General features: G+C 35.8%; 1 protein-coding gene and 1 pseudogene across 10 annotated transcripts; both read right to left on the reverse strand.

The window, feature by feature from the left end:
- Positions 1-7,858: 7,858 nt before the first annotated feature.
- Positions 7,859-10,856, reverse strand: LOC18440615 (membrane protein PM19L-like; annotated as a pseudogene). Its single transcript, XR_016043307.1, has 4 exons — positions 10,262-10,856; positions 9,276-9,498; positions 8,776-8,821; positions 7,859-8,037 (listed from the first exon to the last, which is right to left on the reverse strand). The product of XR_016043307.1 is annotated as a membrane protein PM19L-like (transcript).
- A 5,214-nt stretch (positions 10,857-16,070) lies between these two features.
- LOC18440614 (glutamine synthetase leaf isozyme, chloroplastic) lies at positions 16,071-27,050 on the reverse strand. 9 transcript variants are annotated; one of them, XR_016043332.1, is made up of 14 exons: positions 24,723-24,864; positions 23,226-23,495; positions 22,560-22,599; positions 22,222-22,325; positions 21,700-21,748; positions 20,855-20,961; positions 20,615-20,702; positions 20,225-20,353; positions 19,482-20,121; positions 19,193-19,236; positions 19,004-19,041; positions 17,821-17,980; positions 16,986-17,046; positions 16,071-16,546 (listed from the first exon to the last, which is right to left on the reverse strand). XR_016043332.1 is itself a non-coding variant. In XM_006850752.4 (14 exons), the coding sequence occupies exons 2-14, from the start codon at positions 23,489-23,491 to the stop codon at positions 16,416-16,418; spliced, it is 1,302 nt and encodes a 433-aa protein (XP_006850815.1). In that variant the 5' UTR covers positions 23,492-23,495; positions 26,781-27,050; the 3' UTR covers positions 16,071-16,415. The 9 variants fall into 9 exon arrangements, 4 of the variants coding, with proteins under 4 accessions (XP_006850815.1, XP_088706497.1, XP_020527101.1 ...); XR_016043330.1 differs by having other exon boundaries at positions 19,193-19,246; XR_016043325.1 differs by lacking the exon at positions 24,723-24,864 and adding an exon at positions 23,604-23,744 and having other exon boundaries at positions 19,482-19,556.
- Positions 27,051-27,445: the final 395 nt, after the last annotated feature.

Raw genomic sequence — 27,445 nt, forward strand, 5'->3', positions numbered from 1 at the left:
GTATTATTTTTAGTTTTTTAAATATATTTATTTTTCCATATTCATGATCTTCATGTTAGACTCCATGTTAAAGATTACATGTTCTTAAAAATTAAGTCCTAAATTCCATCTCAAAATAGATTTATTAGGAGGCCCGCATTTCTACATAAGCGGGCTTGGCCATATAGAAACTGGGTCCTTTACAGAAATCATAATTATTTAATAAAATTATTCAATTATGAAAATAAATTCAATAATTTCTAAGACCATGTATTGAAAATATTTTTCAATAATAAATATGTTTCAGTGATTAATATTAAATATCACGTGCAAACGCAAGGGCATGTTACTAGTTAAACTAACATGCAAAAAACATATTCAAACTTTTAAAGAAGAGAGAGAAAATAACATGCCAAAAACATATTCAAACTTTTAAGGAAGAGAGAAAATTTGATGGATTCATGGGCTTTTGTTAGATAATAATTGTTTAAACATATTCAAACTTCAAATAACTTTTTGCTAATGCTTGTGATCAATTAGAGGGAGGTAGAGATAAGGCGGACTAAAATTGCAGAGATTTTTAGTATTATGTCCCAAAGCACAAAAAAATAAAGGATGCGGTTCTATGAGCATGTATAAGTCACCTCATAAAAATCTATTTTTGAGATGGATTTTTTTACCTAATTTTTAAGTACATGTAATCTTTAACATGGAGATCATGAATATGAAAAAATAAATAAAGTTTTAAAAATTAAAATAATAAATCTATTAAAAAAATATTTGGACTGTTAGTTTCAATTGTTTTTAGATGTACTACCTATTTTGTTGTTTTTGGATGGACTACCTATTTTGCATCCATTCTTAAGATGAATACTTTATACCTTGGGGGTCGTATATGTAGAAATGCGGTCCCCGCCACATGAAACAATTTTTCAAAAATAAATCAAACTAACAATATCCACAAGTTCACCTTGGGATCGTAAATGTAGAAATGCAGCCCCCCTCCGCATGAAAAAAATTTTCAAAAATAAATCTACCTAACAATATCCACAAGTTCTTGCTAGGATTGTAATTTATATCCAAAGAAGGGTCCCACGTTTAATCAATTTAGGAGTTTTAATCAATTTATGAAAGGGTCTAAATAATCAAATTAGAGCCTATCTTCAAATAGTATCGAGAAATATGGTTTCAATACTAGAACTCTTTGCAATTGCCTTAAAATATATTTTCATCTTTATTTGTAAAGTTTAAAGCTTCAAAAATAGTGTAGATCGAAAGATCTATGAAAACTTGAAAATCTAGAAAATTAACGGTCCAAAAATGCGTTACAAAGTACACTATTTCCAAACTTGAAATCTATTTTTTTCTGATGTCCATTCATCTTGATGTCGAAATGATCAATTTGAGGATATTTGGGCATAAAAAAATTGCTTCTAGTGAAATGTTTTACGTAGACTCGAATTTGATTGTTTAGAGCCTCTATATAAACTTTTTTCTTTATAAAAATGTAAAATCTCTACACTCCTACATGTGAACACACACACATCATCATATATGTGCTTCACACATTTTACTGCAAGGATTGCAAAATTAAATTCAATTCACGATTAATAGAAATTATTAATTGAACCCTTTATTTCAAAAATGTATCATTTGCTGTCAAAATTCTTTAGTGCATCTTCCACTGGAAATAATTCTAGAGTAACTTGTATTCAACTGATTATTTATACGAAGAAGAATCTTTTTGGTGAATCTACAATAAATTCAATAATATAAGATTTAATCAAGTAATTTATTTGTTAACATTTCTGTTTTTTAGTATTATGTTACTTATTAATTAATTCTTATTAAATATTAGTCTTAAATGATTCTTATTTTTAATATTTATTTTTCTGATTATCTTTTTCATTTTTAATCATATTATTTACTAAACTTTTGCTCTTTTGGAAACTTCCTCTTTTCTATACAGGTTGGTTTGATTGGGCATTTGCTTCAAAATGGATGCATTGTTAGTAAATTTTGTATGCCCATTTATTTTACTAGTCTTTTCTCTGTAGGATTTTGTTAAACTCTCAAGGAGTCGGAATTTTGTATTTATGTTTTTTATGCAACTTTGGTTCTATATATGGCGGTTTTACTTTGCTTTTGCTTTAAAATGTATGCATTGTAATTGAATTTCTATACTCCCTCTTTTTAGTTGGTTTTGAAATGTGTGCTTTGTGTTTCAGGCACCATGGTGGCTCCTATAAGCATTAAGATCATGGTGCCTCCTCCAAGCATTAAGAGTAAAACCAGGTCATGCAAGTGCCCTTCTAATTCATTGCTTTCACCCACCCGATAAAGCGAGGGAAAGGGTTCGAGTTGTGAAGAAAGGGCATGCAGCTAAAAGAGCTTGATCTTAATTGAAATCAAAAGGCACAAGATATACAACTGGGGCAGAGACTGATTGTTCGCAACATAAATTGGGTTCTGATTCTGATTTAGTGCGTTTAGGATACTCAAGAAACGAGTTATATAGACACAAAGACAGTAGAGCTCAAGGTATCAAAAAACGCTAGGCGGCCCCTAGGTGGTCAGCCTGGCGCTCAGCGCCTAGGCGGGCGCCCAGATCCTCGGGCGTCCTGCTAGGAAAATCATCCATTTTTAGCCTTGTAGTGGAAAATCATAGCATTTTTAAAAATATTTGCTATCCTAATGTACATATATACATATATTTGTATCAAATTTTGTAATTTATTCCATTTCGCAACATACGTTTTACTTTAGCGGTTCAAAAATAAATCTCATAGCTTTTTTATACAAACTTGGGAGTCAAAATGACTCATTTTGCCTTTTTGAGCGAATTTTAAAAGTAATTTCTGCTTGACTTCAGTGGGCGCCCGCCCAAGTAAAAACACCCATTTCAGGCGCTTTTTCATGAGTCGTGCGGTTTTTTAAGGCGTGTGGTTATTTTGTTAAAAAACACCTAGGCGTCGGGCGAACTGTTTTTTTAAACAATGGTAGAGCTACTACGTGAATTTTTTTTTTTTGATTTCGCCTCTTTGTGCAAATCAATAACTTTAGTTTGAATTCTAAAATGATTAGTTACAATATTGTGTAAATGGATATATATGCTATATGTTAGACGTCAATGAAGTTCTTGATAGACACTGGTCGGGTGCCTCGATCTTGCCCCCCGGGTTGGGATGACCTTGGGGTCGGGTCATGGTTTACGATGAGTCCGGGACCGGAGATTGCTCTCTTGGGAACCGCATGAAGTAGGACGAAAGCAGGGTGCCAACTAGTGAGAGCTGAATGGAAGGTTATGAGAAAGGATTTACCTCACGTGAGTTCGTGATATACTCGGGCTAGCTCGCGTGGGCGCCCTCTTAGATCACGAAGAAAAGCCCCTAAGTCTAAGATTGGTACGGGCTCGCCTCCCTTGACCTACTTTATTCCTTCTTGCGACCACACATACATAAGAATGTCTAGACAAGTTGGTCAAGGGACATTGGCTTGTCATGGTGTGGTCGTGCGCATAAACGCATGTCCCTGGGGTAATAAGCGTGGAGATGATAGAGATGAATGAGGGAGATATTCCTTTGGCGTCTTCTTGATGAGGAACCCATGACAACTTTGGGAAAATATAGAAAGAAGTAAAAAAATGAAGATAGGAGAGAGGAGAGAGGGAGAGAGAGTAAAGAGAAGACTAGGATGGAGAGATAAGGAGAGTAGATGAGAGGTAGAAGGATAATATAGAGAGAGGATAGATAAGAGATAGGAGATTAAAAGAGGGAAATGGACAACATCTTATGCTGCCGTCCGGGAGAGTGAGAGAGAAAGATAAAGAAAAGAAAAATATCGACAGTGGTTCATGCTACGACTCCAAAGAGAATGAAGAAAGAGAGAAAGTATGGGAAGAAAGAGGGAGGAAGAAGAGAGAGAAGAAAGAAAGAGAGGAGTGAGAGACAGTGGGAAGAGACAGAGAGAAAGAGGAAGGAGAAAGAAAAGAAAGAGAAAGAAAGGGGAAGAAAGAGAAGAAAAAAGAGAGATAGGAAAGGAGAAGAGAGCAAGAGAAGGGTGAGGGAAAGTGAGAAGAGAGAGAAAGACAAAAAAGGAGGAGAAGAGACAAAGTAAAAGGGAGGGGAAGAAAGATGAGATAGTAAGAGAGGAGAGAGAAAGGAAGGGAGAGAAGAGACAACGAGAGGAGCTAAGGAGGAGAAAAATGAGAGAGAAAGAGAGGAGGTGAGGAGGAGAGAAATGAGAGAGAAAGGGAGGGAAAGTGAGAAGAGAGAGAAAGAAAGAAGAGAGAAGGGAGAGAAATGAGAGAGAGAATAAGGAAGAGAGAGAGAGAGAAGAGAAGAAGTGAGAGAAAGTGAGAAGAGAGAAAAAGAGAAGAGAGAAAGGGAAGAGGTGAGTAGGAGAGAAATGAGAGAGAGAGGGAAGAGAGAAAGAGGGGGGAAAGAAGGAGAGACCGTCCGAGAAAGTGAGGAAGAAGAAAAGAGGACATAAAGGAAGAACATGGACGGCGGTGCTGTTGCCCAAGGAAATAGAAAGCAATAAGCACAAGAGAGAATGAGAGAAGAGAGAAAATGAGAGGAGAGACGTGGGTGGCGGCTTGTGCTGCTGTTCGAGGGAGTGAGGAAGAAAAAAGGAGGATATAAAGGAAGGATACGGATGATGGCTTGGGCTGCCGTCCAAGGAAATAGAGAGAGGAAAAGAAGGAAAGGTGCAGAAGAAGAGACGACCGACAAGAAGGGAGGGCAAAAAGGAAAAAAAGAGGATATAAAGGAAGGATATGGATGATGGCTTGGGCTGTCGTCCAAGGAAATAAAGAGGGAAAGAAAGAAAGGTGAAGAAGATGAGAGGACAGACAAGAAGGGAGGGCAAAAAGATTGTAGAGAGAGAGAAAGGAAGAGGTGGGGAGGAGAGAGGAGAGGGAGTGAATGGGGTAAGAGAAAGGGAGCAAGCGAAACAACGGCTGAGACGTACCATTCGGGGAATATGGGGAAAAGAGAAAGAAGAAGAGAGAGAAGATAAAACGACGGTTGAGACCTGCCACTCTGGGAAAAGCCTCTGACCGTCGCTCCGAGAAGGTGGAGAAAAGAGGAGAAAAAGAGAGAGAATATGAAGCGATGGTTGAGACCTGCCACTCTGGGACAAGGCTCAGACCGCCAAGGGAGGGCTTTAGAAATTATCAAAGGGCGAAGTATTCTAATGAAATTTATGGCAAGGGAGGGCTTTAGAAATTATCAAAGGGCGCTCCACAAGCCATTCGAAGACCCTTGAGTTATTACATGCTAAGTATTTATAGGCAACCATGGGAAACATAGGTGGATGCCTAAAAACTAACCTAATTGCTGAAAAGTACATTTTTGCTGAATTAAATAAATGCTAAAAGTGGGGTAAAATGATGCTTTTGCCCCTTGCTTGTAAAAAGCTGAGTAATTTCATATGAGCCCCTGGCATGGCCATGAGTTCACGTGAACCTCTCGTGGCTGTCATGGGGTCCTTCCGGCCAAAATAATATTAGTTGCTTGGAGAGCTCAGTGAGAAGATCATTTTGATATAAGTCTTGAGCCATGAATCGAAGTCTTCGGCTGCTAACTCTAAGAGGTAAAATAGTGAAGATCTTGAGAGTTTTGGATTCAAGATCTCTCTTGTTCTTTGATTGTTTTCCTTGATTTCTTTGTTGTAGATTGACGAGAAAGTCGTCCTGAACAGTTTGCAACAAGAGTGGCTCAATTTGGTGTCCGAATGATCACTTTCTCAACTTGGCAATTTTGGTCGGAATTGGGATTCTAGTGACCGAAAATTGCATCTTCTTTGTCCCTGAAATACGTTAAATCCAACTGTTCATCATGCGCGAGGTTTGGCCCGAATGGAGTCTTCGACCTTATGGTCGAGATGCATCCATTCTAAGACCGATCGGGTGCGCAGGCGTCATGATCCAGTCATTTGATCAAACAGACCTTCTTCCTCAAATTTCCTGCAACTTTTGTTTGTCCATGGCGATCTTCTCTCTTCGATTTCTCTCTGCTCAGGCTATGCCATCGGGCGAGCCATGTATCAAAATAGTCACGCCGATGAGACGAACATCCTCCCAAAGTTTGGGCTCATTCCGACCCTGGATGAGGGAGTTAAGATCATGGAAAGTTCAGCCTGAAATTGGAAAACACAGTTCCCATAAGTGGAAGCTGATTCTCTGAGGGTGCACCAGGATTGCGTGTGGCCTACCCATTTCTAGTAAGTTGGCCGCAAATTGGTCCAGGAGTGTCCGAATGACCCGAAACTTGGTATCCTGAGGTTTTCAAACCTTCTAAACCCAATGGACACAATCCGGTGGTCATTTGAAGCTCGAAAAAATAGGGTTGTAGTTGCAGGGTCTCTTTTTAGCATGACAGAAGCATATTACTGAAAAACGGGTTTAGCCTTTGATCCACCTTAATCTCCTCGGATTGCGACGATACTTAGCAGGCGTTCTTAAAGGACCCTTAGCCATGTTTTTTCATTATTTTGGGGCTATTATGGACCATCAGGAATTATATTCAGAATCAGGGTTTATTAGTCTACTGCTTCCATAGTCCACAGGCATTTTTGTTCTTGTGGTCTTAGGTCGCAAACTGCTCTCTCCTTATGCGAACCGGGGTTAACAAGTGTCAGAAATATACTTCGATAGATAGTCCTTGAGTTCTCATTTCATTCTTGTCTATTTGACTTAAGTATAGCTCATGAAGTAGGCTAATTTAGCATTGTTGTCTAGGCGGGAGCTGTAAAAGGAGGAAACATGTTACTGAGAGTGTGAAAATTCGGTTTCCGTCGATTTGTTACATTTTTTGTAATGATTTACTTTAATTATTGGGTGATATATTAATGCAACAATGTTGTAAGTTTGATAATAACATGGATCTTGTCCGCTCTTTGTTGATGTGTCTTATAAGTTCTTTCTCTGGGTTTTGATTGGTATCCTTATGTTTTCTTCTATTTCAGTTTTTCCAATTAATTTTTTCATTTCTCTTCTTTTTTCCTCTGTTTTCTTCTCTTTGAGTTTTTCCCATTTAATTCTTCAATTTCTCTTCTGTTTTCCTCTGTTTTCGAGTTTTTCCCATTTAATTCTTCAATTTCTCTTCTTTTTTTTGGATGCTCTCTCTCTCACATTATACATTCATTCTCTACATTCTCTCTCTTTTATCGTTTCCTGTATTTTAGTTCGACTGTATTCCAATCAACGTTTTAAAAAATGGTCCGCCTGGCGCCTAGGCGGCCTGGACCAAAAATCCGCCTGCCTAGACCTAAGCGATCCTACACGGGCAGATGTACTAGGGCGAGCACCCAGGCGGGTTAGGCGGGCGCCTAGGCGGATGTACCTGGGCGCGCACCCAGGCAGGTTAGGCGAGTGCCCAGGCGGGCACCTGGGCGTATATACCTGGACGGGCACCTAGGCGGGCTAGACGTTTTTTGTTTTTTTTTTAACTATGGGGCACCCGAGGTTCTGGGTGCCCGCCTAGGCACTCGGCACTGGGTGCCAGACAGGCCGCCTAACGTTTTTTGAAACTTTGATTCCTATATTTGTTGCTTCCTCTTTATTCCATTTATTTTGGTTTTCTTTCCTTTTTTCTTTTCATTTTGCATGTTTAGGGGCTCCACAAGACATTGTATTCAGATTTTGCATGTTTAGGGGCTCCACAAGACATTGTATTCAGATGGAACTAATGAAATCAACCCAAATGTGAATTTGAGATCCGGGATAGCCGATGCTTGCATATTTTATTCTCTGTCCTTTTACATAGAACTATAACATATTACTTTTCTATGAAATTGAAATCACATACACTAAAAAGAAAATGAAATCAAAACTATGAATTTATTGTAAAAATTAAAATTATGTTTCACCCAAGAAAAATAAAAAAGAGAGTCTTCCAAATAAAAAGTTTAGACCCTTCCAGTGCGGTGTTTTGACTGGTGAACAGTTGACAGTGTTTTGACTAATGAACAGTTGACAGGGGCATTTCACCAGACAGTTGCGATATAGAACAGTTGTGTCGCACCCAGAATGATCACAAATGCTTCCAACGTCCTCTATAAAATAAATGACGAATCAAATTATACATAGAAATAAAAAGACGTCAAACTCTGTTGATATGATCCACAATGAATGGGTTAGGAAAATAACCTTTATTTGAACACAATAATGAAAAAAAAATCCTCCCTCATTATAATGGTAATGGTCCCAGGAACAATCTTTCTACTTGTGACATTGGAGTTTCTCCATGTTTTGACATGTCAGCAAAGGCCTCCATATGGAGCCCTACTAATCCTTTCTGCTTCCATTTACCTGTCAAAAGATACTTCCTCTAATGTGTACTATGATACATTGGGTTCAGTGTGTATGTGTACTATGCTACAAGAGCAATACTGTGGATAGCATCCTAACTGTCCATCTCCGAAATGGATGGTTATATATGCTAATGACCTGCCACTGGTGTTATGGCAGCATCACTTATTGCTCTCCATTTATTAAATTAACAATATCATATCCCATGCTTTGAGTCTCTCTATACATTACTCTCATCTGAGCTTTATCCCAACTATTTAGGGTCAGCTACATGGATCTTATTCTCTCATTCTACTCTATAAAGGGCTATACCTTAAGCAAAATCATAAATTACCATATTTTTTCTCACTATTTCCATCTATATGTTTTGATTCTCACTTCACACACACAGATAAAATCACACACAGATAAAAAAATCATTCAGATCCTCAAAATAGATGATCCATCAATTAGGGACCCATGGGTCATTCTAGTTCACTTACCAGTGTTGCAATCCTTCCTCCAATGTTGATCTCCTTGCATGCAAGCCTGCCATGAGTACACTATTCAGAATTTCACTCTTGAAGAATTAGAAAACTAAATTTTTATGCATTTACTTGCATTTTTATTAGTAAATGCTCAATGCATGTGAATGCTTCACAGCCTGATCTCTATTCTCTTTCTCATTCATTACCAGGGTCAAGCCTTCAAGGATCCCTGATGAAATTCAACAGACAATCATATAAGTTAATGAACAGTTAAGATTAGCATTCACATGCATTTTGTATGTTAAGCCTTCATGTCCGGACTCGCTGGGGTCCTGAGGCCGAGTCAGGCAACTTGACTTGGCAGGGTCTTAATAAATTGCAATAAAACCTTGGCACCGGCGAATTGAGCCAGTTCCCAAGGTTTTCTTCCGGACCTGGCAGTCTTGCTGAGTCGAAGAGTCCAAATCAGACTCGCCTACTTTTTCAAACACTGAATGATCATGGTAGGTACTTACATCATGGCTAATAAGGTTAGGGCCCATGCAATGTTGGCAGATGATGAGGCCATTGTAAAATTGTGACTTCCATTGCCCGCGTTACACTAAGAAATCCACTGATCAAGCTCGCGATGCCTGCCACTCCAGCTATCAAAAGCAAAGAGTACAAAGAATCCTGTGGCCTTGTTTCCGATTGCATAGTAGATGGGAAATAGGTGCACATGAAGAGGCTCGGTAGATGCTGCACCAACCAAATGACCATAACGCTCCTTCCACAATTAGCAAATAGATAAACATGTACATACATACATATGCATATATCAGCTACCATGATTATGCATAAAATGTAAATGTACACACATATGCAACATACATACATATGCATCTGTCTATTACTGTGATCGTGCATAAATATAAAGACATATATTCACATGCATGTATATATGCATATACATACCATGATTATCCATAAATATAAAAATAGACATCCATGTGCATGCCTATATGCATAACATGTACATGAAGCCACATGTGTGTATCTTTGAGAAAGTCTATGATTGTACATGCTCATGCACTGCGTGGATATGGTTTTCTGCACATGCTGACACGTTGAGGACACGAAACTCATGTAAGAAACCTAACTTTTTCCTTTAAATCTCACTATAAAAGTACTGAATATAGTCTAAATTCTCCGCTCCCCCCTTTTCTAAATGGGATAGAAGTGTGGCATTGGAAAAGACAATTTTCAGATTAGCACCTTTTACACTCATATTCATGTCGGATAGAAATATGTATTCATGTCTATCTAACAACGATAATACATCAAGAAACATGATTGTTTTTGTTTTTGTTTTTGTTTTTGTTTTTTTTTTTATTGTTTTTTTTTTTTGGTGACTAATTCAAAAAAAAGAAAGAAAGAGGACTCACGTTATATAAATAGAACATTGCTATTTCTCATAATAAATTCTGAAAAAGGCTTTTAATGTCAGGAAATCCTACTTTACCTATGGTGTAGGTGTTATCAATGCCATAGTTGATTGCCCAGCCGGCAATTACAGAGACTGCAACATACATGAATAAGTTGAGGACTAGGAGGCAGAAATATGATGGCATCCATACTAGACAAGCAAATAACGGATCTTTTCTATTTTTAAGCATATTTCTTGAAACCAGTATATATTTCTTGAAACCAGTATGCTGATGCATGCAATTTATATGTTATGGTGTGAGGTATGATTTACTCTTCTGAATTAGTTTTTGGAAAAAGTTTATATAAGGGTGAGGCCCTAAACTATCAAATTAAGGCTTACCTCAAAAATTCACCGGAAGAGGTTGTCTCAATGCTGAGAAACCCTTAATTTGATCATCTCAACCTCAGGATGTATGGACATGAGAAAAAATAGATTTCAAGTCTTGAAAATAGTGTATCTTGTAATGTATTATTTAGGCTGTTAATTTTCAAGTGTTCATAGATCTGCTTGATCTACACTAATTTTTAATCTTTAAATTTTATAATTAGATATGAAAATGAATTTTCAAGCTATCAAAAAGATTTATGATACTGAAATAATATATGTCGACATTATTTAAGGGTGTGTCTTACTTTGATTGTTTAGGGCCTCAGCCTTATACAAATTGCATCCTTAGTTTTTTTTTCCTTCTTGTTTATATTGCGAACTTGACTTGGGTGATAAGAAAGGAGTCAGATTCCATGCTTGGGAGGGAGAAGGACATCCCAATTTACAGCTTGGCGAGAGAGAGAGAAAGTAGGGGTGAGAATTTGGGTTCGGATCCACCCAAATACGGATCCAGATCCAAATAATATATATGAGAGCCGGATCCAAAACCCATACATAGGATCCGGATTAGGCTTTCTAAAATTTAAAAAAAGTATATATTATATATAAATTAATATATATATATATATATATACTATTTTAAAATCAAGTTGGATCCGGATCAGATCCATCTATACCTGGGTCCAATCCAAATTACTACTTGAATCCATATTTTAGATCCAGATCTGAATTTCTTATCTGAAGATCTATACTGAATCCGAAAAAGATCCCAAATTCGGGTTTTGGATCCGGATCGAGTAAAAGGGGGGGGCATACCGTTCTTCTGACTTTCATATTAGAGAGTGTATTTCATTTCCTTTGCATATCTAGACCATGGTTTAGAGAGAGAGATAGGAGTTCCTTTCCTAAATTGACTTGCATGTTTAAACCATGGTTGTTTTGTAAGCAAGCGTTTAAATCGTTGGGGGCTTTATCAAATGGTTTAGGGGATCCCTTGTGCACATGAGTGTAACACGTCGTTTTGTAAGCAAGCGTTTAAATCGTTGGTGGCTTTATCAAATGGTTTAGGGGACCCCTTGTGCAAATGAGTGTAACAGGGACATGTGTGTGGTGCACTATACGCCACACACAAGCTTATATTAGTTAGGGACGCGGTTAGCATGCAGTCGAGCCCGCATATGTACAAATGCAGGCTTGGCAATAAATATATTTTTTAAATATAATTTGATTCTAATTTTTAAAAAATATATAATTTTTAACATAGAGATCATGCATATGAAAAAATAAATAAATTTTGAAAATTAAAAATAATAATTATATTAAAAAACCATTTGGACTATTAGTTACAATTGTTTTTAGATGGACCACCTAATTGCATTCATCTTTAAGATGGATGCTTTATACCTCTGGACCGCATAATGTACAAATGAGGTCCAACCCACATGAAACAATTGTTCATTAGTTACAACTTTGTGCGTAAATTACTCTTATGGAGCTTTCAATACCATTTTATAAATTACTTGAAAAAAAACGCTTTTAAGTTAACTACTGGGTGCAAATTGTGCATTTTGTCCCTTGGGTAATACTAATTTGCGATCCAATTTTTGTAATGTGACCTATGCGATCTTGCGACCAACATAAAAAGACAACCTAGATCAACATAAAAGGAAGTTACACCTTAAGATTGCACACAGACCATTCAAGAAGAGATCCAAGTGTCTAGGTCATAGTTATGAAAACTAAATTAGACCACGTGATCTGACTAGTCGGACTGTTGAACGATACATTGGATGGTTTGCTCTAAAAAAAAATTGTAATTCGGTAAAAAACTGATTAAAATCAATATTTTATTTGTTTTAGGTGGTTGGACTGATCGGATTGGATTGATTTTTCTTGTATATTTTTTGTTTTAAAATTATTATATTTATTTTTTTTATATCTTTTAAAAAATGGGTTCAATCAGTTCAACATCAGTTTTGATTGGACCAAACATTGTTGGCTAGACCAATCTTGTTAACTATGATTTAGATACTTAGAATCTTTTTTTAAGAATATATACGCCTTATGGTCATTTATTTGAGGGAGTAAATATAAAGTTTGCTCACGCACTATCGCAATCTTAACGGCCAAAAGTTTTGCTACTCCCTCACAAGCATACTCTCCCTCGGGTAAATCTCAAACTTAGGATAAATTTGGAGATGTAACCTAACAATGAACCTCAAAGAAAAAAATTTGAGTCACTCTCTTTGTTCCTTAAAAAATAAAAATAAAAATAAAATAAAATAATAAGATTGAGTAGAAACCATTTAATTTTTAAAAGGTGAGATTGAGGTATTCAAAAACTCAAAATTCCTTTTTTTCTTTCCTTAAAATAGTCATCTAGTAATACTTAGATCCTAAAATTGTGGATCAAAAAAGTTCTCCCCAGTAGCTCTCTTCCCAAAGGAGTTGTACAATATGCTCCCTCAGGAGCATGCTATATCTCCCAAGATCATCGATGCATTATAACTTCAAGTGATACCAGGGTGCTACCACCGAACGCCTATAGTATGATGTACCCTGTATCACAGCCCTTGTGCCCTAACCATCAAGCCCAATTCCGAAATTGCCCTTGCTCTCCTCTCTCGCACACACATTTACTTTATGGGTGCAATTTGTATAGAGCCGAGGCTCTAAACAATCAAAGTATAGCGCACCTTCAAATAGTGTCGAGAAATGTGGTTTCAATATTGAAAATCTTTGTGATAACCTTAAAATATATTTTTATCTTTAATTATAAAATTTAAAGCTTCAAAAATAGTGCAGATCAAGCAGATCTATAAAAACTTGAAAATCTCAAAAATTGACGGTCGAGAAATGCATTACAACATGCACTATTTCCAAAACTTGAAATCTATGTTTTTCTTATGTCCATGCATCTTGATATCGAGATGATCAATTTGAAGATATTTGGGCATCAAAACAACTTCTTCTAGTGAAATTTTTGAGGTGGGTTCTAATTTGATTGTTTAGAGCCTAGGCTCTATATAAACTTTTTCCTTACTTTATTCAACTTTTATTATTTGATATTTTAAACAACAAAAAAATTTATATAAGGTTGCAACCTTAAAAGTAGAATTAAGGTGCTTCTCAAAAATCCATCAAAAAAAGCTGCTTTGATATTGAAAAAACCCTATGATTGATCATCTTGATATTAAAATGTATCAATATGAAAAAGAAAAAAGTTAATGAGTCCTAAAAACAATACATCTTGTAACATATTATCTAGATCATCCATTTTTCAAAATTTCCAAGTGTTTATAGCTCTACTTGATTTGAATCATTTTTTGAGCTCAAAATTTTATAATTAGATGTGAAAATAGATTCTTAGGCCATCTTAAAAAATTTTTACACCAAACTTACATCTTATGATAAAATTTGGAGCTGTAATTTACTTTGATTGTTTGAAGTTGCTACCTTATACAAACCACACCCTTCAAACAAAGGGAAAGCTGGGTAGCTGCACACATAATGTTTGTTGCCCCATAATCATTTTAATTGAACAGATTGGAGTGCGCTGAGAAAACGTCAAAAGTGTCCATCATGTTCACTATCTACTATCAGATCAAATATCAAACGACTAAATGTCTTCAAACCAATGTTGTAAAAATCGGCGAGTCAAACCGGACTCGTCCGGGTTCGACTCGAGAACTGGTACAGCCCGTGCTGGTTCCAGTACAAAAACGGGAACCGCCCGATTCTACTCGATTCACTCCTGATACGCATGCGACACACACGTTCGATGTGGGATAATTCCCAAACATCATTAAATGAATCAAGACTGTAAATATATTCTATTAATCAGCAAATTACAACTATATGTGATGAGGTGGTGTGGTGGTTAAGACCTTAGTTTTTTTACTTGATGTCTCAAGGTCGAGTCCCCTCGTGAGCGTTACATTTTTGTGTAGTATATATTGTATAAATATTTTTGTAAATAATATAAAAAACATAAAAAATAAAAAAAGTTAATTTTTTGTATAGCGGTTAATTTTTGTTGCATATAGTGATATAATTATTTTTTAAAATAATATGAAAAGCATAAAAAAATAAAAAATAAAAAATTTATTCTATTTGAAATATCTATCTTTCTACTAACAATCTCTTTTACTAAATTTATTATAGAAACCTAAAAAAATAAATTTTTGAAAAATTGAAGTGTTATTTTCAAAATTTGTACGTATTTTATTAATTTTTATATTGATAACCAAATCTTTTATTTTATTTATTAATTTTTACATTATAAATCATATAATGTACTATTTTTCTTACAGTTGTCAATAATACATTTTAAATTAGATAATATTATAAAATATTTTTAATTTGTTATTATTTGTCTAAGCAAATAATTATAAAATATAAACTAATAATTATAATTTCATTATACAATATTATAATTAGTTAGGTTTTAATAATTTTGGATTATAGTTAGTTAGACTGTAATAATTTAGATTTTTTTAGCAGATTAGGGTTTTTCGCCAAAACGAGATTTTAATGGCCATTCTTTCATTGATTAGTCTACACTTTATAATAGTCCATGTATAATTATATATTTTATCTATGATTTTTCTTTTATGTGATGCAAATTTAATGGTTAACATAAGTTTATACAAGAAAAAAGCATCTCAATATTCACAAATTGATGAAAAAAATGAAAGTTAATAATGTAGTACCTTCATTTCTTATTGGATTCCTAAAAAACAATATTTATAATGAATTTTAATAATTTTTTCGGATTTTTTTGAAGCTTTAATCCGACCTATTCAGTCGATTCTCGATCCGGATTGCCAATCCGGATCGATTTTTTAGGTGCCCGATCCGAATCACCGATCCGCTTTTTAAACCATTGCTTCAAACACATAGGTTGTACACGCGGAGGCGCATGGAAAGCTCGATGTTTCTCAAGGGTATCAATAGTACAAGGCCCTCAAAATTCATCTATTCTGTAAGATGGAGGACTCAACAACCCTTCCTAAGTCCTGCAATTCCATTTTTGTGCTAGACAAATAGATTTGATACTCTTAAGATGGTGAAAATCTAAGTATTCCAAATATCGTGTTGAGATGACATTCAAGATAAGCACTTCTAAAGCTCAACACCATTTTTTATAAGATTTTAATCTTGGGGGTGGTCAAGAGGAAGAATTTGCAGACTTGCATCTGAATCTTCCAAGAAGATGAGGGGTGCACACTTTTTAGGTTGGACGCCTTACCCCCCACCAATTAATTTAGTTTTCCTTAATTATATCTGTGTTTATTTGAAAAACAGATACAAAGGGAGCCTTGTCAAGAACATATAGTAAACTCATTATCCGGGAATGCTTCTTGAACTTGATTAAAAATGGGAAAATCTCTGTATCTCTAACATTGGGGTATCAAGTATTTTATCTTGTAAGAAAGACATAAAGGGATTTGAATGCAGGTTTATATCTTATGCAAATCAAGCTAACCTGTCCAATAAAAATTCCCAACTTCCATAACCAGTAAAGTTTATGGGGCATGGTATATTATAAACTAAGTCAAACATGACAAATTTGAATTATGGCCTCACATCCTTCAATGGCAGAAGTTCTCATCTTCAATGCTAAAACAATCAAAATACATATGCCCATGGTCAAAAATTAATACAGGGCAAGCTCAAAGCCATGACAGTCCTGATTATTCTTATCTTCTTCAGCGGCTTGAAATTTTCAGCAATGGAGTACTTAACGGCCATCTTTGAGCACAAATCTACATTGGTAACGTCTCTTTAAGGCTACATGCTCATTTGAAATGAGTGGACAACTCATTCATCGTTCTTTGCATTTTTTGCCCTATACCTGCTACTGAAGTTTCTTAGCCGCAAGAGATTCGACTTCTAGGGTTGGTTCAAACAAGATTGCCGTCTCAGCAAGGAGCGATGTCACAACATATGGGTCCATGTTAGAGGCAGGTCGTCGATCCTCCAAGTATCCTATAAGAAAATGTGTATGTCAAAGAACTAAAGAGAATAGTCATTGCCATCATAAGCAAATTCAGCATTGTTATTGTTAGTTATTGCTAGGGTGACCTGCTTGGACCAACCCTAGACCTACAGGCCAGAGCCTGGCAATGGCCATGGCTCGGCCCTTCGGTCAAGGCGGGCCTCAGCCTTCCTTTAGTTGTGGCCGAGCCGAGCCAGGCCAGGTCATGAAATGCCCAATATATTGACTTGGAACTTAGCTTTAGCAGGGCCGGACCACCCAGCCTATTGCTAAGCCTAGTGATTGCGGTTGCAAGCATACATGTATGGATATGTATGCATGTATGTGCATTATGCATGCAAATGTCTGCATATATCGACTATAACACTATAATCACTTAATGAAAAGAGTGTCAAAGTTCTTGATAAAGACAATAGGGGAGAAGCCCACCTTTCCCTTGTTTCTCTGTTTCACGCCCCACTCGGATTGAGCAACCACGATTAGCAACTCCCTGTAAAGAGAATGTACGTTAGAAAGTTCCCTTTCATCTCTATTCAAATTATTCAAAGTCTTCTTTATATTTAGACATCTCCACACACGTATAATTTACATATGTCTAAAGTTATCCAATCATCAAATCAAACAGCTGGAGTAAGCTGACAATAATATCCAGCATTTAGATTAGGGAAAGGTTTCTATACTTCTCCTACAGCATAGAAGATCTATGCTTCCCCTACCATCCAGCCGTCCAATTTTGATTAAGAGAGCCACTCACCGTTTGATCTTTGATCCGACGTATCAAAGTATTTTATTTTAGTTTTTTCAAAAAATTGTATGAATATGAAATTTGGTACATGCCATCTTCTCACTGGGGCGCGCTATAAAAAATATTAAAAATAAATTTTCGATAAAATATAATGATCAAAATACCCCTTGAAACTTTTAAGGGTATTTTGGTCATTTTATTCTATTGAAAATATTTTTTAAATATTTTTCGCTAGTGCGATTTAATAGAGGATTGGACGTCCAAAATTTGGTGTCAAAATAGTTTATAAAAATAAAATTAAAAATAAAATAGTGTAAAGACGTGACATTGTGATTGGGGCAATCTTAGCCCTTCATTCAGAATGGACGATTGGATAAGGGGAAGTATATAAGTTTTATGCTGTAGGGGAAGCATAGAAAGCTTTCCCTTTAGATTAATTATCTAGGAATTATGTTATTTCTAAAAAAAACCCAAGATCTACATCATCAATAAAAAAGTATGGTTGGTTTCCTAAATTACCCAAGAGAATGTGTCGATACTGGCAGTCTCATGTTTCCCGGTTAGCCTCCGCTCATTGCCTTCTCCATAGGCACCGATGTGCTCCTTGTGGCGCAAAGAGAGGTTGCGAATTGCCTTCTTAATCACTGCATAACCTCCCTCGTCTCTCATGCTCTTGGTACTGAAGCAACAAGGAAATACAGTTCAATGAAGTAACAAGAATTACAATATTTACGAAGAAAAAGGTAATCTGGGTCATTTACAGGAGAGGTTAAGACACCATTTGGACATCTTGATAGTTTACTCTAGCCTTATCTCTCCATCTGCCATTATGAGCAACTGAGAAAATAGTTGTGTATTGTTGGACATAAATGCATGTAACCATATCCTTGTTTAGCAGCGAAAGAGGTTTTTCTTTCTTCATTTATTGCTATCAGTAAAACCTTACTGTCAGCCAGTAAACAAGGTTTGATCGATGGAGTTGAGCCTATTAACTGAAAGGACAACAAGCTCGCACACCAACTATAAGGGTGTTTTATACCTAAGCCTAAAAAAGTGGACATCTGAATGGGGCCTTAGAGTATGAAGAATGTACATGCTCCTATGCTTGTCGAAAGTATCAAGGTTTCCCCAAGTCAAATTCTAAATATGCATGTGGACTAATAAACATTTGAGGATAAACTTGCATGTTGGAGCAATTTTGTCAGTATGAGTAAGGTGAGGATACCAAGCACTTGTGCATGCTCCCTAAGTTATAACTGTCTGGGGGCACATTGATCATTTAGACCAGGCTAGTGAACTTAAAATGTGGTCAGTTCAATAGCTCAAGGGTATTTACCTCGTCTAAGAACTAAGTAAAACATGGGAATAGTTTGTGACTGTATGCAATGAGACCATTACTTTTTGCACGCCAAGGTCACAAACACCCCAATTCATCTGTCTAGAATCAGATGACTTCAGTGTGACATTTTCCTGAACAAACTCTGAGGAAAATCTTCTTAGACTACAAGTACAATCACTGGTGCATTCCCAACAACCCAATTTCACATCTAATGGCCACAGGAGATACCAACTACTTATACCAAAAAATTAACAGCCTTTCTAAATACTTTCTCTTTTCAGGTTTTTTGTTGTAATGGAAAAAATCTTAATTAATACCGGCATAAATCATTAAAATTATTTGCCGATGTAGTAATTGAAATACCTGAAATTTGTGTGGCATCCAGCACCATTCCAGTCGCCCTGCAAATTCACCAAAAATGAGTATGAAAATGAACCAAATATTTTAGAATAACATTTGAATAACCATCAAAGTTTAACTTTCAAAAACAAGAACAAAAGAAGAGCAATCAAAATTTATGTACAGGGATAGGAAGCAAAGCATTTTACAAACCTCAATTGGTTTAGGATCCAGGGACAAAACGACACCTGCCATCTCTGTAATTCTCTGTTAGTTTTCAGAAAAGAATAGAAAATAAGCCTCTCATGTAGAGAACAAAACATTAAAAAAAAAAATTGATCTAACAGAAACATATTTATCCTGGTGTTTTTCCAAGTGACGCATTCAAATTATGATGTTTATAAATATTCTTTAGTAGGATTAATAAAAATTTCCAATTATTACTTTTCATGTTAAATGAATAATATTTCACATTTGATAATTAAGGAGAAGTGAAAATCACCTCAAGAAGGTATCTCGAGCACCATACGTGATCTCCTGCATCAATACCCACACTTGGACCAACTTGATACTCCCACTGCACCAACGAAATTCAAAATAAAGAAAATAGCACATTGCAACTATGTACTTCTGCTTTTCTTTTTCTTCTTCTTTTTCTTTCCCCCTTCAAAATCCAAAGTGACCGCTACGCAGCTCTTTAATGACCATCTCTACTTAAAGCGAAAGCCAAACAATGGCTACTCAGGCTCGTAATATTGTTCATAATTTTTTGATGTTTGAGAAGTCAGACTCAGATAGACTTGCCTAGCAGACTTGGGACTCCACAAACAGGATCAGCCTGGTCCATGGCTGAGCCCAAGTTTAGCCTTGCTTTTCGAACACTAACTTGAAGCAACCGGCCCATATCAGAAGTCCCATGTCAATTCCAGCTCTTCAAACACGGAAAGCAGTAGACATAGCAAGAAAGGCAAGCTCGGTCAGGGGCCGAGTCTCAAGTTGAGTCCGGCTTTCCAGACATTAACTTAAAACAATAACCATGACAAGAAAGTGGAGCCCGGTACATGGCCGAGTCCCAAGTTAATTCCAGCTTTTCGAACACTGACTTAAAGCAATAGCCATGGCAAAAAAGGCGAGTTCAGTCCCTGGCCAAGTCACAAGTTGAGGCCGGCTTTTCAAACAGTGTCTTAAAGCAATAGCCATGGCAATAAAAGATCGAGAGAGAAACCTAGGAGAGGAGAAGCTTACCTGACCAGGCATGACCTCACCATTAGTACCACTAATGTTGATCCCTGCGTATAAGCACGCTTTGTAGTGAGCATCTGAAATGTCACGCCCAAACGCCTTGTCGGCCCCAGTTCCACAGTAATATGGTCCCTAAGGAATATTCCAAGGTGAAATAAAACTTCATATTCAGTGCTAGATTGCTCAAGTGTTTGCTCTTGCAAGAAAACAGCATTCTCCTTTTGGGATTCTTTGATGCTAGTGAAGATAATTTATAAAATTTCTGTTGAGTTTCTCAACAAATTATTAATAGCAGTAAGTTATCAAAGCATACCGATGAGGAAAACTTGTATGCAGAAGAAACTCTCTCTCTCTCTCTCTCTCTCTCTCTCTCTCTCTCTCAAAATAGAATACCTGGGGTCCAGGGTAGCCTCCCACTGGCCAACCCAAAGGCCACTTTACATTTGGTTGAAGCAATGTATACTCCTGCTCAATGCCATACCTGGCCACCATCAAAGGAACCTATCATTAGCTTCTCTGAACTTCAATTTCCATCGCTTCCCAGAATAATTTAAAGTTGTATTGGCTTATTAAAAGCTACGCTCCAAATAACTAAAAATAATAATAATAACTCATTACTAGAGGATCACTTACCATGGTACTTCATCTATGACCTTCTTTTCACTAAATATTTGAGCAGCTCTGTATCTCTTATTCGTAGGAAGTGGTTCTCCAGCTGGTGTATAAGCATCACAAATTACCTGCATTTTAATTTTTAAAAATATAAAAACATAAAATTAAAAAAAATTGATAAGGTGCAAACTATTCACAAAAGAAAAATGAAAATTCCACCACCATGCAGCTTAACTTACATGGTCCAGATTGCCATTTGACTTTGATTAAATTATAAAAATCCACCGATTAGGAATTCTCAGAACCGGTGTCAAAAGACAAAACAAGGACTCTGGCTGGGACTCACTAGTGCCCCAAGCCCCAGTCAGGTTTGATAGAGTCGGCCAACAGATATTCGGCCAATTCGAAAAAATTAATGACGCGAAGGGAATCAACCATACTGGGCCGGTTTCTATGTGTTTGGTTCCAGCAGCCTGCTGAGCCAGAGTAACTCGTGCAAATCCAAGTCGAGCTCACCAGCACTATATACGGCAATCATCTCATGTCCAAAAATTTCTAAGATTACCGAATTGCTATCCAAGTTTCTATTATGACCATATCTTTCAGATTCATCCCTAGAAGCCAAAATTGATCCAAATGTAATATAGAGACCGAAGCATCCCTCATTTCGAGCTCAAGAAAGAGGGTTGAAATATTTGAAATTAGGTCCTCAATTTCATGAAATTGAAATTCAATTTATTTCCGAAATATGTTGTTCCTATGTTCTTACTGAATTTAGAAAGGGGAGGAGAAAGTGTGAGTCATGGATTTTCTAAAAATACTTGCAAATTATTCTAGAGATTGGATAGCATGCCTTTTTTACTCACCAGAATATTATTGCCTCCACGAAATGGGTCCTTGAAAATAGCCTGTGGGCTGTCAACAAGTGAAAAGAAATAACATGTCAAAAAGTGATTTTATGACCAGAAAAGTTCAAATGAAATTCTATTCGAATACACGTTCTAAGTCACACATTTTCACTTTAGATCCATATTTTTGCAGCTCAAAAAATAGTGTAGATCTGATGAATTGTGAAGAACTAAATGAATAGTGATGATTGGTCCAAAAACATCCTTTAAGTGGACCTATTTTAAGAGCTCAATATCATTTTTTTTCCATAGTGCTGATGAGGTCGAGATCATCTACGAGTAAATTTGAGTTCAAAATCTATCTACAAATATGAAATTTGAACTTTGAATCGGAACTGACACACCGAAACCCCCCATTTTATCTCAACCAATTAAAAGTTTACCTTGGTAGTTAGCTATCAGACTAACAGATTACATGGATAAATGGCAGAAATTCAATCAAAGAAAGAAAAAAAGAAAAAAAAGAAAACGAAGTCCTACTATAAAATCACTTCACTGTCTTCACCAGGAGCTTGACCAGTGCTCGATCCATCGTAGTTCCACTTCGGAAGCCCTAATGCACTTTCAACAGGCCGAGATATGGTCTAGAAAAAAAAAAAAGAATTTTCATGAAAAAATTAATAGATTCACTGCATAGACATCAATTAATAAGTATATCCAGTGATAAATAAATAGGCAATCTCAAAAAAAATAAAAAATAAAATAGCAGGCATTCAGTAAGAAAAATGGAGATGGGCAAAATTTTCCACTAAGAGAGTCAAATATTAAGGATATTTAAGAAAGAAAAGTGAAAATGGGTAAAAATGACAATTACTTACCCTTGACTTGCTACGAAGATCGGTTCCTGACCCTCCAATCCTGAGTTAAAAGGACCAAATTTAAAACAATTAAATAAGTAATTGAAAATTAAATAAACTCATGGGGTGTATAGGTTAGTTACCCTTTTCCACAAAGAATTTACCAAAAAACTTTCTCCATTTACATTTATTACCAGACAATATCTAAGGTCATTTTTCATGGGCATAGAGAGAGAGACTTCGTAGTAGTAATTTCTAACGTTTTTTAGTGGAGAGGGGGAGAGAGAGAGAGAGTTATTCTTCGTAATTTCTACTGTGTTTTAATGGGGAGAGAGTTATTTTTCGTAATTTCTACTGTTTTTCAATGGAGAGTGAGAGTCATCTCTGCAGTAGAGAGAGTAAAGGGAGAAAATGGACCGAGAGCAGTAGAGAGAAGTAGAGAGAGAGTAACGGGACTAAACGGCATCAAGAGAGAGAAAGTAAAGCATTAAACGAAGCTGGGTGGTGTAGTTGGTTATCACGCTACTCATACGGTTCGAACCCGGGCTCAGACAAATAAAAATGGAGGGAAAATTATATTGCAGAAGGAAAAGCGTACTAAAGAGCATTAAGAAAAAAACCATAAATGAAGAAAACTAGAGAGAGAAACAAAGAGGTTCAGAAAGAGAGTGGGGGACGATCAAATACCATATATACTCTGCAATGATCTTATCGGTGATGGGAGTGAGATCCAGTTTCAGGAGGTCTTCTAATCTATTAACAACGCCATTATCACTGGCAGCTTTCACAGAGAACGCTCTAAATTTGCTGGCACTTTTGAAGCTGTTTCTTCCGCTAAGTCTATGGTTTAAGACAAGGGAATTCCACATTTTTGCAGTCACAGGCCCTGCTTTAATGGAAATTTTTGCAGATCCCATTTGGCATTGCATCGAAGGTGCAAGGATTTGCGCCATTTTTCTGCAAGAAAAGGGAAGAAGTAACTTCTAAATGTTACAATTATAGAGAGACTAATTTGAGAGAGAAATAGTACGAGAAATAACGGTGAATTTATGAGAGAGAGAGTACCCGAGAACAATTCTTGAGAGAGAACAAAGCAACAGGGTTAACAACATCGATTCAGCCAAGGTAATACCGTTGGAAAAGCCGGACGATCTAACCGCTAACCGCCTCTTAGAAGGGCCGGTTCCAGCGGTTTTTTATGATCGATCGGTATTTTAAAAAAAAATCTAATATATATATATATATATATATATACTCTCAAAAATAAAAAAATTGATTTTTAATATTTTTTATATTATGATAAAAATTAAAAATTGTTTTGATTATTAATACTCACTTTTACATTTTTCTATTTTTTTTACAAAATTTTAAAAATATCCTTAAACACAAATTGATTCTTTAAAATCTATTTTTTTCATTAATTTTCATCATCATTTGAATATGTTTTGTTTTAATCATTCTTTATATGTTTTTAATATTTTAATAGTTTTTATATCTTTTTTAATTTTTCAACACTTTTCGAGGTGATTATTCGGGCAAATGTCCCAATCCATCTCTTCTTCTTTTTGAAAAAATGAAGAATATATATATATTATCAATAAAATAAGCTGTCTGTCTGGTTATCGCACTTTGCCTTAAAAATACCTCTTCATAAGAAGACAGGTGAAGTTTACTCATGAGCGCTAATCAATAGATCATTCTAACATATCTGAAACAAATTTGCGATAATATTATATTTAAAGCTTAAAAATATTCTGTATAATTAACTCGGTTAAAACTCTTTTAAAGCTTAAAAATATTGTGTACGACTAACTTGACCAAAACTCACTTCGCCCATGGGCCGAGGCCGTGTTGCTCGGCCGAATCCTAAAATGCTACCGGCAAATTTAGAAGAGAGAATAAACAAACAAAAGTTTCAGAGAGAGAAAGAGGAAGAAAATGAAAGTTTAAAGAACGAGAGAGAGAGAGAGAGAGAGTTTGCAAAAACGAACACGGTGATTATTAAAGAGAGCGTTCCATCAAAACAAATGTGAACATTTCTTAGAGACAGCGCACCAGAGTTAACAGGCTAATTAGAGAGAGTACCAGAGATTAACAAACTAATTAGAGAGAGAGTACCTGAGATAACTGGCAAATTCTTAGAGAGAGTACCAGAGATTAACAAACTAATTAGAGCGAGAGTACCTGAGATAACTGGCAAATTCTTAGAGAGAGCTTGAGATCACAAGCAACTTTCAGAGAGAGAGAGAGAGTACAAAAGATAACAAGAACCTTTAGAGAGAGAACAATCAAATAAGTTTGAAAAAGAGGGAAAGAGGAAGAAAATGACTATTTAAAAATGGGAAAAGTTTAAAAATAGGAGAGAGAGAGAGAGAGAGGGGGAAAAAGGACGGAAAAGGCAATTTTTTGCCGGCCTAAAATGACGATAATACCCTTCGCTAGATTTAAAGGAAGAGAATCATTGTTTACTTCAGATTTGAGGTTCTTTCATGCGTCTTTTTTTTATTAGTTGAGGGTCTTGTGGTAATATAGTGATTTGAGATTTTTGCATCGAAAAGGAGGGAGATTCTCCTCTACCATTTTTAGAGACGGGGGACAAACAGGACCTTTGGGTATCTGAAAACCTATTACAGATAAACATGTTACGAATAAATATCAGATTTATCATGTTTGGGTGCATTTTTTAAAAAATTGAAATAAATTATGAAACCTATTACACATAAACATATTATAAATAAATATCAGATTTATGTTTGTGTACATTTTTAAGAAAAAAATGAAATAAATTATACAATATTTCTTCAAAATACGTTAAATCTATTACACGTAAAATAGTTGTGAAATCTATTATGTGTTTAACGGATAATCAAACTACATCCATCTCTTACCAAAAATAAATAAATCCTTTATATCCCTCCTCCTCTCTCTCATGGGCACTTCCACTTTTCTCTCTCAAGCCCATCACCTTCTCTCTTCCTGATAATCCCTTATTACTATATCTCTCTAAAGTTTTTTCTCTTATCTCTACAATGAAAACCATTCTCCCTCTCTACAATGAAAACTATTCTCCCATATCTCACAGTATAAATATGCACAAAATGTCATAACCAATGCAGTCTCCTTGCTTTACAGCCAATTTAGTTTTCATTAAAGAGATAGAGAGAGGGAGAGGTTAGAGAGAGAAAGTTAAGGGAAAGAGGGAAATTTTGTTATTGGGGTTTATACTTGTAATCAATTCAGAGAGACCATTTGTCGAGATCATTGTTTTCGTAGAAAACCCATTTCATTTGTATAGAAGATTTTACAGAGATCATTCATTTTTTTAAAGAATTTGGGGTTTTGATGGGTATATCAAGGGGCGAGTAGCAATGTATTTCTCAGGTTGTATTTAGATACTATCCAAACAGTAACAATCTATTTGCAGGTAATGTATTACACCAGAAATATATTATGACAGTAATATATTTCATAGACAATATATTTATAGGTATTTCATAGTAAATATTCACAGGATAATTGCATTATCTCCAAGAAGTCTCTCCCTCATTTTAATGAAATTCACATGTTTTAGAATGCATTTCTCTTTGTGAAATTCATTTTAAATGAACTTCACATCAAAACACAAGTATTTGCTTTTCTATGAGAGGGCACAATCATCTGTAGACTGGCCATCATATGTGAAATCAGACACAATTGGATTGTGTTGGTGATAGCGTATGAAGTTAAGAATGCATTTCTCTTACTCTGTGTATACAAACGACATATTTCACATCTAAAGGTTAAGAGTGTTAATAATATTCCTGTATCGAAAGTGAATAGTATTGTACACAACTCAAAATTAATGTGCTAAAAATCCAATGCACCTTTAAACGCCTATATTTGATGTTATATAATATAAACAACTATATTTTTATGAAAAATTAAAGAAGATAAATGGGGAGAACATTAAATAATTGCATTTGCCTAAGGTAGAAGTTGCTCTGATCACTTTTATCCATTAAATATAAAATTCGATGGCTAGGGTGTGCCATTAGTTGCACGTGAAGTCTGAAAAAGAATTCTCATAATTTGTGCTCAAAGAATGTCACACCTCCAATCGTGTAATTTTACATCTGATGGCTATGATTGATTGCACCTTTCATATATTATATGTAAACGACATTGCAATATACAACCCAAAATAAATATTACCTAGACGATGGGAGCAAACAAATGAGGGGGAAAAAAAAAAAACCAACTAACCTTTTTCTTAGCAAAAATGATGCCGGAAAAATGAGAAGTCTTCAGGCTGAGATTGAATATTTGATGCTAGATTGGGCTGGCTCTCATGGGTTCATACAAGAACTGAAAAACTATAAATGAATTGGAAGAAATGAGGTGTTGCTTGTGTTGGATAAAAATAACAAAAAGGTTGCGGCTTTTCCTTAGTAGATAGGGTTGTGGGTTCGAGTGGAGGAGTCTCTTTGGAATACCAACCACTTAAAGAAGACAAGGCTCTCTCTCAAGTTCAACTCTTTGCTAGGCCCCCAACCACCCCCATTAAAAAGCAGCAAAAAGCTGGCCCTTGCTATATAAATTATGATATGGTGTTCCTCATGTGGTTAATTTCCAAGCTTACGAGGCCTCACTATGCTCCTTTCGTCTGTGTCTAGTTGTTTTTTTTTTGGGGGGGGGGGGGGAATAATTTTATAGGACCTAGGACCTTGAACCTGATGGGTTCCATCCGGACTCACCCATAATAATAATAATAAATATTATTATTATTGTTGTCGTTGTTGTCATATCATCCTCAGACAATAACAAGGACAAAGATTATGAGATCGGGCTCACGAAATACTAATAGGCTAATTCATTCAAAATTCAAAGTTAATCAGTTATAAATTATTATTTAATTCTTAAAAAAGTTT

This window comes from Amborella trichopoda, chromosome 1, assembly GCF_054954075.1.
Source record: "Amborella trichopoda isolate Santa Cruz 75 chromosome 1, AtrichopodaSantaCruz75HAP2 v2.0, whole genome shotgun sequence".
Lineage (NCBI taxonomy): Eukaryota > Viridiplantae > Streptophyta > Magnoliopsida > Amborellales > Amborellaceae > Amborella > Amborella trichopoda.

Coding starts and splice junctions, on each gene's coding strand:
- LOC18440614 (XM_020671441.2), bottom strand. CDS start 23,650: ATGTTGTTAACCCTGTTGCTTTGTTCTCTCTCAAGAATTGTTCTCGG. Junction 23,496..23,603: donor CTCTCAAGAATTGTTCTCGG/GTACTCTCTCTC, acceptor CTTTTCTTGCAG/AAAAATGGCGCAAATCCTTG. Junction 19,557..20,224: donor GTGAGGTCATGCCTGGTCAG/GTAAGCTTCTCC, acceptor TCGTTGGTGCAG/TGGGAGTATCAAGTTGGTCC.